We start from the raw sequence: 11699 nt of genomic DNA on the forward strand, positions 1-11699 counted from the left end.
AAAATTAAAAAAAAAATCGCAAGACAAGGTTTGAGTCGCGTGTATGCCGGACTAACATACTTTTGTTAAGGAATTACAAATTTTATGCCATGCCTTATGGGCAGACTTGGCATAAGTATGCCGAGTCCGGCATAACTTTGATAATTCCTTCACAAAGTTATGCCGGTGGGGGCATACTTTTAATGGGCAAACTTTTATGCCGGACCCGCCATAACTTTGTGAAGGAATTATCAAAGTTATACGACCAAGATACTTATGCCAAGTCTCCATGATAAGGGATAAGTATGCGGTCCGCATAACTTTGATAATTCCTTCACAAAGTTATGCGCGGGGGCATACTTTTAATGGGCAAACTTTTATGCGGACCCGCATAACTTTGTGAAGGAATTATCAAAGTTATACGCGGACCCGCATACTTATGCCAAGTCCGCCATTAAAGGCATAAGTATGCCGAGTTCTAAGAGCATAACTTTGGTAATTCCTTAACAAAAGTATGCCGGGTAGGCATAGCGAAATTTAAACTTGCCTTGCGAATTTTTTTTAAAATTTTGATGGCGCGTGGGTTCGAACCTGGAACCTATGGGTGTTAACCGGGCAAGGCAAATTTTAAAGATTTCAAATATGAGGGGCAAAATTTAAAGACCACCCCAAAAGAAGGGCAATTCGCGTTGTCCACGCACTTAAGAAGAGCATTTAAGCCTTAGCTCATTGAAAATAGTTGATAACGTCAGAAGAATTACAAACCACATTGCACGTTCAAATAAGTCATAATAACCACCTCAGTCTTGACTGGAAAAACAAAGGACCTCACAATCCATAAAATAATTTTTTTTTTTTTTGAAATTGTAATCCATAAAATAATTATAACAATAAAAAATTTAAAAAGAATCAGTAAAACGGCTAATGGAAATGGGACCACGAAACTATTGAACTAGTTCAAATTCAGCACCAATTGGGAGATGATCACTAGGATGATAGTAATTCGGTAGGCCACCTTGAACATCTGACGCTCCGGGCTCTGGAAGTTCGAGATAGCTAACTGGTTTGATATCCTCTGAAGGAGAAAATAATATGTAATCTAGAGTTCCAGTAAATCCAGGAGTGCAGTTACTGAAGTGTGGTTCTCCTTTAGTACTTGCATATACACTGCACAATGGAATGGGCACATCATCTGAGCTCTCTGGCAAAGTTCCCATTACTGAGGAACCTGAAATAAGGTACTGATATACCTGAAACAGCAAGAACCAAAGCCAATTTACTAAACATACCAACGAAATATAAAGAATAAAGTGAGAAAAAGAACACACCAAAATCAAACAAAAAGGTTTACCGTGGTTTGGAACACTGATTAAATGCCATACCACAGCTATTGGAAAGTAAGAGAAGGGAAAGATGCTTTTCAGGAAAAGCATTGCTTCTAAAATTCACATTTGAAATGAAAATATGGTGGTTCAAAAACTAAGAAATGTGAGAAATAGGACAAAAAAGAGAGAATCGAGGGAAACTCGGCATGATTATTCTCTTGAGTGAAGTATACATGTTCTAAATAGTGAAGTATACATGTAAAATAGGGGAGGAAAATTAAAGATTACATAATTACAGAAAGCTAATTGACATTTACATGATACTTAATACTATCCCTCAAGCTGTTGTATACAAAACTCGTATGTACCAAGCTTACTAGATATATAACTAGTTTCGGAACCAGCAAATGACTTGCTGAGTATATCCAATATGATCAGTTGAACTCACGACAATGTCATTGAAGAGTATCTTTTCTCTAACAAAATGACAATCAATTTCTATGCGTTTGGACACCTCATGAAATTAGTGGATTTAATGCAACGGAGTGCAGCATTGTTAACTCACACAAGTTCCATTTGACCAATCTTTTCAAATTTCAATTATTTCAATAGTTGCTTGATCCATATGAGTTCACAAGTTTCCAGCGTTATAGCTCAATCTTCTGCACTCAATATTGCAACTACATTTTGCTTCAAAATTTTCCAAGATACCTTCCTCCAACTAGAATGAAGTACAAGGAATCAAATTGTCCAATGATGATCCTAAAATGTATCAATACCCAACAGTTTTGTTCATTTCCTCGGTCCTCATAAAGTAGTCCTCTATGGAATAGATTTATATCGAAGAAAACAAATCATTGTATAATGAGTAATGACTATCTCATGGGAATATAGGAACTTAAAACAACTCACCGGGAAAAAAAAAAAAAGGTCAAGAGTTACAACGAGGTAATTTATCTTGCTAACCAACTTTCTACATCTTTTAGGGTCACGAGGAGGCTCTCCTCGACTTGCTAGAAGATTTTATCAAATTTGATCAGCCAAGGTCAGAATTTCATTGGTATTGCATCCAGTAAATGCTGAAAATTACACTGGGGGCAAAAGATGAGTTACTCTTTAACAATGAACCTTCCTATATGCATTCTAAGGACCTAACAAAGTATATTTATAATGTGAAATTGACTCCAGCTAAAAAGGTTCACAAATGCATTTAGTTTTCAACTGATGTGAAGAAGTTGAAACTCCTTCAAAGCATCTGTGGTTCCTCTCCTTCCAAATACACCAAAAAATGAGGGCTGGTTAATCTGCCAAAGTTTCTGAGTTGACTTCTTTGTCTTTTATTGGCCCCAGCTCGTGTAAGCATTTCTAACATTGTAGGGCCTCACTCAGTGTACTCCAAAAAGGCAGTTAAACATGTACCATATGTCCCATGCTATGCGACAGTATAAAAGATTGATAGCCTCTGAATGCAGTAGACATATGAAGCATCGGCTGCTTAAGTAGAATCCTCTTATTATTAAGTTATCATGTGTTAAGCATCCTCCTGTTAGCACCATCTAACCCCCAGCTTAAACAAGCTATGCTGGTTGGAAATTATGACTTTCCTAATTAACTTCCATGGACATTTTTCTATTATACTGCTGTCACTGGACAGATTGACGTAGCGTGACTTCACAGAAAAAAGTTCTTTCTCACTATAATTCCATACTCACTGTGACTTTTTCAAATACTCTTAGTTATCAATTTTTTAGAAGAAAAAAAAAGCCACACCGAGACAATACTATCTTGATTGAGCAACCTCAGTATCTATGACTTATCTCAACTGACCAAGTTCCTTGGTTTGAAAATGCTGAAAAAGATGATGCTTCTACTTAGTAATTTCAATTTCAGTCAGGTGAGCACTAATGCCCCTTCTGAACCCGCAAACAAGAAATAATAATAAAGAGCTCGACAGGCTAATTTGTCTTTCCCGAGGGTTATGGGAAAAACATGTGCTCCAAAAGACACGAGTAGGAAGAGAATACAAAGGCATGTGAGAAAATAAATCTGAGTGTGATCCTTGATTCTGGATAGCATGAGAAGACATAGGATTAATCAGATAGCAAGATGAGTTACAAGATGTGACAACTGTATCCCTCAATACGGAATTGAACATGTGATCATATAAAAAGGGTGTGAAAGATCTCGATTGTAAGCCTATTCTATTTCTCAACTACCTCATTTTGTTGTGCAGTGTAAGGACAAGATGTCTAATGAATAACCTTATCAAAAAAAAATTCTTTTTTTATGAATAACTTTATTGGGAAAAAAAAAAGAAAAAAAAAGATGTTGATGAATAATTCCATGAGAAGCCATAAAGTGTTGAAATTGAAAGATCAGATATTCAAGTGCATTAAAAATGTGAATTAAACGCCAGTTGGTTCACTTTCTAGCATGAGAAATTTTGGACTATCAAAACAACTCATAATAATAGTACCTCACGAAAATTGAGGTAGGCCTTGAATAATCGTCAAAGAAATTAATAAAATATTGAAATCCACAAATTGAAATGACTCTAATCAGACCCCGACATCAAAGTAAACCAAAAGGTGAGACTCTGCTGGACAAAGACAACAAAAAATGTAGATTGGGTGCCCAAGTTGACATGATAATTGACTAATGGTCTAATGTAAACAAGTTAGACAAACTGGGAAACATCTCCTAAAATTTGGGTAAGTTAGGATGTCTCAATAATCTATGAATTAGTATGGAGAGCCAGAAACTAGACAAATTGTAATATAGATTCTCATATTGGTTGGGAGTGGGTTGTTGTCCCCTTATATGGTCTAGGAATCCTCATCTCATGAGTTAGTTTTAGGAGTTGACTCTGGCCCGAGATCTATTTTTCTTAACATGGTACAAAAGGCGATCCATCTCTCATATTGTCGTTCTTAATCCATGCCTGGCATAAGAGGGGTGTCAGAGTGTCCCAAATTGGTTGTTGGGTCCATATTGGCTTCAGACAATCCTCACCTCATGAGTTAGCTTTTTAGATTGAGTTAGACTCAAAAGTACATTTTCTTAACAGAAAAAATGATTCCTACTAGAAAGATGAGGAAATCAAATACAATGATTGCACCTTAGATAGAGTGAGTTGGTATTGTTCAATAGCTTGGCCAATGGCAATGCAAACGGACCATATGTTGCAAAAGGAAAACGAGAGACTAACTGACCTGATCCCCAGGAAGGGAGTTGAAATCACCAGCAACAACCACAGAAGGCGAACAATCAAATTTTTCAGAAACTAGTAACTTGAATTGAGCCAAGCGTGAAAGCAAGTATCTAGCTTGCGCAAGTTTGACATCCGCCAATTCTGGATCCCTGTAGTATCATTCTTATATGTCAGCAAAAGATAAACCAATTAGGTATCCAGTCTCCACACATCCAAGAAAATGTGCTGCAATACCAAAAGAATGGGTAATCAGATATTGTGCATACCAGTAAAGGTGAGTGTTGGCGACAATGATAAGATGACAAGGATCCTTCAGCCTGAAGGCCGCCATAATACCCACACAGTCACGTTTTACTCTAACACAAGGATCATTTATGTCTCCACGATCTGCTCGACTGTTTTTCAAACTGACATCTGAAATTGGAATGAGAAAGATCACAGTTACCGAGGTGATAGGATTATGAAGCTTAACGCACCCATTACCACCAATTGTCTGCATCGAGGAGAAAAGATGAATCCGACCCATCACCTCACAACACCTTATTCACCTCCCAAAAATGAGATGTGAAAATCTCCCCCTTTTAAGTTTCAAATTTCAAGTCATTCAATTCTGAAAGAGCTGATTCTTAGATCCAATATTGGTTCTCCATATTGCTGATAGTTCAAGAAATATGAGATGGGGAAGCATTAGAATCGAAAAGGCTATCCATGCAACGGATACACAGAACCTACAATTTCTAGTAACTAGATAATTTGCTGTGGCAACTTGCAAGATCCCCATGCTACGCAATGCAACAGAATTTGGCCATTCCAGAACCAAATCACACTCTATTGGTACTGATTTCAGCCATGGATGTTTCTTTTACCATGGCATCGTTCCTCACAAGTCAAACTTAAGTATGATTCTTCCGTCACATAATGGTTGTTGCTACCAACAAAACATACCTTAACATAAGATCCAGCACAAGAGGTTTTAACTATTTCAACTGCAAATACCAATCCAGGTTTCTGAATACGATATGAAAGCCTCACTTATATTGCTCTGATAACAAGTTGCACGATGCAATAAAGCTTGCTATGGAAGTTTCTATTTAGTTGATACACATTGACTTGCTACATTTAATTAGAGGCTGACAATGACAGGTCAACTTCCAAGCTCCAATGGTATTCAGCTTTTCATAAATTTAAAACTTAAACTATAACTGTTCAAGAACCTTTGGATCTTATTGCTACAAGGCAATTCAAATATTTCCCCCTCTTTTATTTAAAGCCTAGCCATGAAATTTACACATGCATCAACTGTTTGAAGGATATTAGCTAGAACTGCAGTATTAAACCGGCCCACAATTACCCCCAAAAGGAAAGGACAAAAAAAGACAGGAAGAAGACGAATTGTTTTAATTTGCAATTTCATTAGAATTATGTTGGACAGAGTTTATTTTAGCAGTTTACTGTATAAAGACATGCTTCCCTGACTCTATATGTGACAATTTGAAACCAGATCACGCTCCAATTGTGTAAAGACAAACACAAGGTGGGCAAAAGCGAAAGCATACCACCTTTTGACACTAATTTTTTTTCTCCATCAGCAGGTAAATTTGCCTCTTTATCCACAGAAACAGTATCATCTTGAATTGAGGGTACAAGATCATTGTAGTCTATCTTCTCTTCAATGACCAGCTCTGCACTATTAGAATAGATAGCATAAATTTACAGATAAAGTGAGGTTTCTAGAAGTATTTCATTCTCCCCGAAGAAGTTAAGAAACATATCTGCCCAAACCATAAGAAATTCTGATATAGAACTCCCTCAGTCCTTAACTGATGCAACGATATAACTTTAGCATGATAGCAAGTGGTGGGGGTAACAGGAAATGATGCAAAATAAAATGTAGTTATGTGCAGTATTACTCATCTCTTTGTTCCCTTGAAGTTGTGAGGATATAAAGCCAAAGCTCTATTTAAGTGAAGTTATAATCTTATTTTTTAGCTAGAAAGCAGTGCATTATCATGTCATAGTACTCTCCAACATAATGCCTCTACAAGATGATCAGCAAATCTCCTCAAATAATACAAATAATTTCATCGCTTAGCTCAATTTCTTTTAATTATAGAGGATAAGGAAAAAGAGAGGATAGATCACCTATCCTGCTTATAAAAGATCCCGCATCCGTCACGCTTCTGCCCACTTCTTTGGACGTAGATACTTGAATAGCCAACACTTTCTATATTACTTTTATAGAAGCTATCATATTCATCCAATTCCTGAAACATAAAACAATTTTGATTAAAAGATAACCTGGAAGAAATTAGAAGTACCTATTTTATTTTTTTGGTTTACCACAACCTTTTGTGGTAAAAAAATTTATTAGAAGGAAAAATGGATGAACGGATGTTTCTCAATCTTAATTATCAAATAATTCAAACCTGTAAGCAAAGGAAATCGGCCCCGAGGCTCTTAAGAACTGTCAGGATTGCCTGTGAACGGGCTTTCCACCTGACACAAGCACATAACAAATGTCGATTCTGAGATTGCGTGTAAAAGAAAGAAGTTTAAAACTGTCTCGACCGAAGCTAATTTTATTGAATCAAGGTCAACATGGTTTCAAGTTACAACGCTTTAAAATAAACTTTACATTAGATGCTCGTTGATACTAGAAGAGAAAATTGACTTAAGCAACTATGCGTCTTTCTATTAGCACTAGCTTAGAGAATTATTGAAATACAATTATTGAAATACAATACAAGTCAATCACATTGGAGTTACCAAGGGAGAAGAGAAACGATATCCAACAGACTGTGTATATGAAATGCAAAAAGGAAGGGTTGGATATAGATGACGTACTTGAGACAAGGCCCTGGGGAGTGTGGAAACAGAGCACTCTTTACATATGCCTACAATTAGAACATCTCAAAAGCATGAAACATTGGCAAACAGAATCCATTCAAACCAATAGACTAAATGACTTGAATCTGTAAGAAAAAAAACTAAAACTAACTAGCATTCAGAATACAAGGGTCAAGAGGTCTGGATAATATCACTTGAATTTCGCATTATAGTCCGAAATGACAAATCAAAGGGCATACCAAGGACGTTACTGCACTTGATTAATTAACAGCAAATATGTGCATCGATAAAGGTTTTCCCAGCCAGATATGTGTGCTCTACTTAATACGATGGTTCAACCACAGGCAAGCAGAGGAAGGCCTGAAATTCGCTTTGTTAGGATCAGTCTCTCTTCTGACTTTCATTTGTTCGTTTGTCCAAGATGCGACATGTTCACAAAGTTCACAAGAATAAACTCACGAGAGTAATGTGGTTGATGAATAAATACTTTGTTTGGTTGGTTTTCAAAGTCAAGATAAACATTTTACAAAGTATTAGCCATAAGGATGCTCAATCATTTAATAAAGCAGCACTTAATTTCCATTACTGAAGTATTACTTGCATGCACTTTATAAAAACAATGTAATTAAATGAATTGCTTCAAGAATCTAAACATGGAAGTCCCATTACCTGAGCCAAAATGTTATATGACACAAAACTGAACTTAAAACCTGCAACAGAAGACCAAACGTACAGCACTAAATTCAGATGTATAAGAAACGCATACAAACATGAATGAGAAAGTTAGAGTAATTTACTTACCATCTGATTTACTTACTGAAGTAATTTCACTCTTTTCGGCAGGAACAAATTTTGGAGACAAAGGTCCAGGTGTCTTGCTCATTTTGGCAAAACAAATTGTTCTGTAGATATTGTAAACCAAGAACAGAAGAAAAAAATGAAGTCTTCAATGAGATAATACATAACAATCCCCCAATATTGGCTTCGTTTACAACTTAAACAAACTATGGATGTTTGTATGAAACCCCTGAACTTCCTTTTTCCGTATCTATTACCACCCTGGAGTACCTAGTGATATTAAGAGTGGTGTCAACTCCTGTGCGGTGCATGGGAGCAAGAGAAAGGTGAAAAATAGCTTAAACGTGGCTTTGCTTCCAACAGCTTATTGCCATATGGTCAGATGACTATTTGTTTTAACTGTACACTTATTTATTCTTCTCTATTTCTCGTATTAATCTGCCTTTGTTTTGTTTTTAAATACTGATCAACCGAAAAAATAGAGTTGTGCCAAACTTGTTACAAATCTAAAAAAGGCAGCCCAACAAACCACAGGCTGGTGTGATTATCACTTCCCACCAGATTTTGGTTCAGGGTGGTAATAGATACGAAAAATGGAAGTTCAAACAGGTAATACAAGCACCCTATAGTTAACGTGTGTAACTTGCAAACAGAGTCAAGTTCAAGGGACTTAAAATTGTCAAATACTTTTGAGAAATGCATTGCCTTTCTTTGAGCCAAGGGTCTATCGGAAACAGCCTCTCTACCCCCACAAAGGTAGGGGTAAGGTCTGCATACACTCTACCCTCCCCAGACCCCACTTGTGGGATTACACTGGATATGTTGTTGTTGTTTGTAAACACTTTTGAGAAATGCAATACGATTTTTTTCTATTAGTAATAAATGCAATAAGATTTATGATTTTGTGCTGCATAACAATATGAACCTGCTGCTTTGGTTTTTTTAGAACAACTCCCCCTACCATTTGTTTCTTTCTATTAGGGTACCAATGGGTGAGCAGGGCTCAAGTTAGGCAAGTCCAAATGGGTTGAGTCAATATATGGGTCAAACGAGACCCCACCCCCCACCCCCACCCCCACCCCAAAGTTTACTAGTGCCAAAATGGATTGTATCAGTTTGGATTCAAACTGCATCATAACCCAACCTGCTCAACCCAAAACCATTTTTCCAATAGTTTATTGTTTTCTATAATTTTGCTTAATCACCAAAAAGAAAAGTTTCTCTTCTTTATATATATATTTTTTTTGAGTCAAAGGTAACCAGAAGAAAAGTTTCTCTTCTTTATAGAGAGAGAAGTGTGTGAAAGTATGAGCAATATACTTAATAAACCAAACAACAAGATTCTAGTTTTGACAAAGTTTTATGTTATCATTGTCAAAAAAAAAAAAAAAAGTTTTGACAAAGTTTTCTATGGGTCAATTTGAGCTACAAACGTCACAAAACGAAAAGTTACTCTACTATTTATAGAGAGAAAAAGCGTGTGAAGTAAATGTAGAGAAATATACATAGTAAACCAAACAAAAAAATTACAACATATTTATAGAAAGAAAAGTGAGTGAATGTATAGGTGGAGAAAGATATATAATAAATCAAACAAAAAGATGGTATCTTTTTACAAAGTTCTCTTATGGATCAACTTGGGCTACACTTTGGATGGGTTATAATGAGCTGCACCTACTCAGGGCGAAGCCACATACGACTAAGGGGTTCATCTGAACCCCCTTCGGCAAAAAATTACACTGTTTATACATGGTTAAAATTATTTTTTATGTATAGATAGTAGATGTTGAACCCCTTTGGGCTTCTTCGTTTGTTTACTTCTTCATATTTTGAAACCCCTATCACAAATCCTGGTTCCGCCAGTGCACCTACTACAAAATGAATGTAGTCCTAAACCAACACCAATCAAAATATGTCTCTTATAGCCATAGATTCAATAACAATATCAATTAATCTCTTTATGTTCATGTCAACGCACAGGGAAAATCCTTACTTTCCCAGCGCACGTCTTTGTGGCAAATCATCAAACAGGTGACATGCAATAATGTATTCAATCAATAGTTATATTCATTTTTTAAATGGAACATGATATGTAAGAAAAAGTATAGTGATTAATGTATAGTCATACAAACCTGTGAGGTGGAGATGCTAAAGAAAAACGAGGAAGCAATAAGAATGAACTTTTCAGCATTTTTTCTCTCCTGTTTTGTTGTTACGACTTTAGGTGGGGTGGGTTGTGTTTTTTTTTTTTTTTTTAAAAGAAAAAAGAAAGTTTCAGTGAAGCCCAAATAACAGATCCCATGCTTGTTTTTTGCGCGGATTGTCCTTCATTTGGGGTGGTCTTTAATTTTTGTCCCTTAAATTGATGGTCTTTAATTTTTATCCTTCACATAATACTCGAGGCTCTGTGTTCGAATCCCACCTCAGTAAAAAGAAGAAGGAATTTTTGCAAGGCAGAGTTTGCAGGCAAAACTCTACCTTAAGGCTTCTAATTTTGCAAAATTCTGTCCATAGGCAGAGTGCTGCCTTCAAAATGGATCAGATTCAGTTGGTACTCGGTATACATTACTTTGGCTAAGGAACGGGAAGGACAAACCCTTGAAATGGCTTCAGTGGATGGAGAACCAAGCAGATCGGTAATCAGATCCAACTGGGGGACCACATTATTCCTGACAAATAATGTCTTAAGGCAGAATTTTGTGCAAAATTCTGCCTTGCGAATCCAAACTCTATCTTACAAATTTTTTTAAAAATTTTTGTTGAGCGGGAGTTCGAACCCGAAATCAAAAAAGTTTTAACGAAGGATTAAAATTAAAGACCACCAATTTGAGGAACAAAAATTAAAGACCACTGCAAATTGCCAGATCCCATGCGCCCAAATCCAGTTTCAGGTTCCTTGGGCTTTTGGGTTAAGAATCACCTTGGTCTTTCTCTATGGCCCAATAATATGATTCTGTTATTTGGGGGGCAATTCGCCCGATTTTCCCTATCTTGCCTAGTTTGTCATTGGATTAGCGCACTCAATATTTTAAAATTAAAATTTATATATTTGAAAAGTATATGAAAGTATTATAAGTTGCAACTTTTCTCATATTAATTTAGTGAAAAAATATATCATAAAATGTTGGTCAATGTTCATGCAGTATGAATCGAAGCGAAAAGTATCACATAAATTGGGACAGAGGGAGTAATATATATGTAATTTATAATAATGTATAAAAATGTATATGTAAAGTTACAAAAGAAGTTGAGCAACTTATATATAGTTATACAGAACATATACGATATTTATACATCGATGATACAGTGGGCTACGTCGGCTGCAAACTAGATGTTTGGGTTGTATATATGGGTTTCAAGCTTAGCAAGTTTGACATTTCAAGTGAATAATAGGGTGATACGGTTTCAAATACAGATGGAGGGTAATTAACAAGAGGGCTCATTGAGTCATTTCTTCTCAGCTTGTACTTTGATCTTGTGATGTGGTGCTGATAGTGCTACTATTGACCATTTCAAATACACTTTTATCTACTTGCTGA

The 11699-nt window shown here is 36.2% G+C and overlaps 1 protein-coding gene across 5 annotated transcripts; it reads right to left on the reverse strand.

Annotated features, from left to right (window-relative positions):
* Positions 1 to 680: 680 nt before the first annotated feature.
* LOC132029996 (carbon catabolite repressor protein 4 homolog 4-like) lies at positions 681 to 10890 on the reverse strand. Of its 5 annotated transcripts, none has more exons than XM_059419448.1 (10): positions 10639 to 10890; positions 8164 to 8264; positions 8032 to 8072; positions 7360 to 7409; positions 6942 to 7011; positions 6658 to 6779; positions 6072 to 6202; positions 4782 to 4929; positions 4517 to 4664; positions 681 to 1229 (listed from the first exon to the last, which is right to left on the reverse strand). In XM_059419448.1, exons 2-10 carry the CDS (start codon positions 8243 to 8245, stop codon positions 924 to 926), a joined length of 1098 nt encoding a protein of 365 aa, XP_059275431.1. In that variant the 5' UTR covers positions 8246 to 8264; positions 10639 to 10890; the 3' UTR covers positions 681 to 923. The 5 variants fall into 5 exon arrangements, with proteins under 5 accessions (XP_059275431.1, XP_059275430.1, XP_059275429.1 ...); XM_059419447.1 differs by lacking the exon at positions 10639 to 10890 and adding an exon at positions 10293 to 10405 and having other exon boundaries at positions 6075 to 6202; XM_059419446.1 differs by lacking the exon at positions 10639 to 10890 and adding an exon at positions 10293 to 10405.
* Between the last annotated feature and the right edge of the window lie 809 nt (positions 10891 to 11699).

Source organism: Lycium ferocissimum, chromosome 9 (genome assembly GCF_029784015.1).
Source record: "Lycium ferocissimum isolate CSIRO_LF1 chromosome 9, AGI_CSIRO_Lferr_CH_V1, whole genome shotgun sequence".
Classification (NCBI taxonomy): Eukaryota; Viridiplantae; Streptophyta; class Magnoliopsida; order Solanales; family Solanaceae; genus Lycium; species Lycium ferocissimum.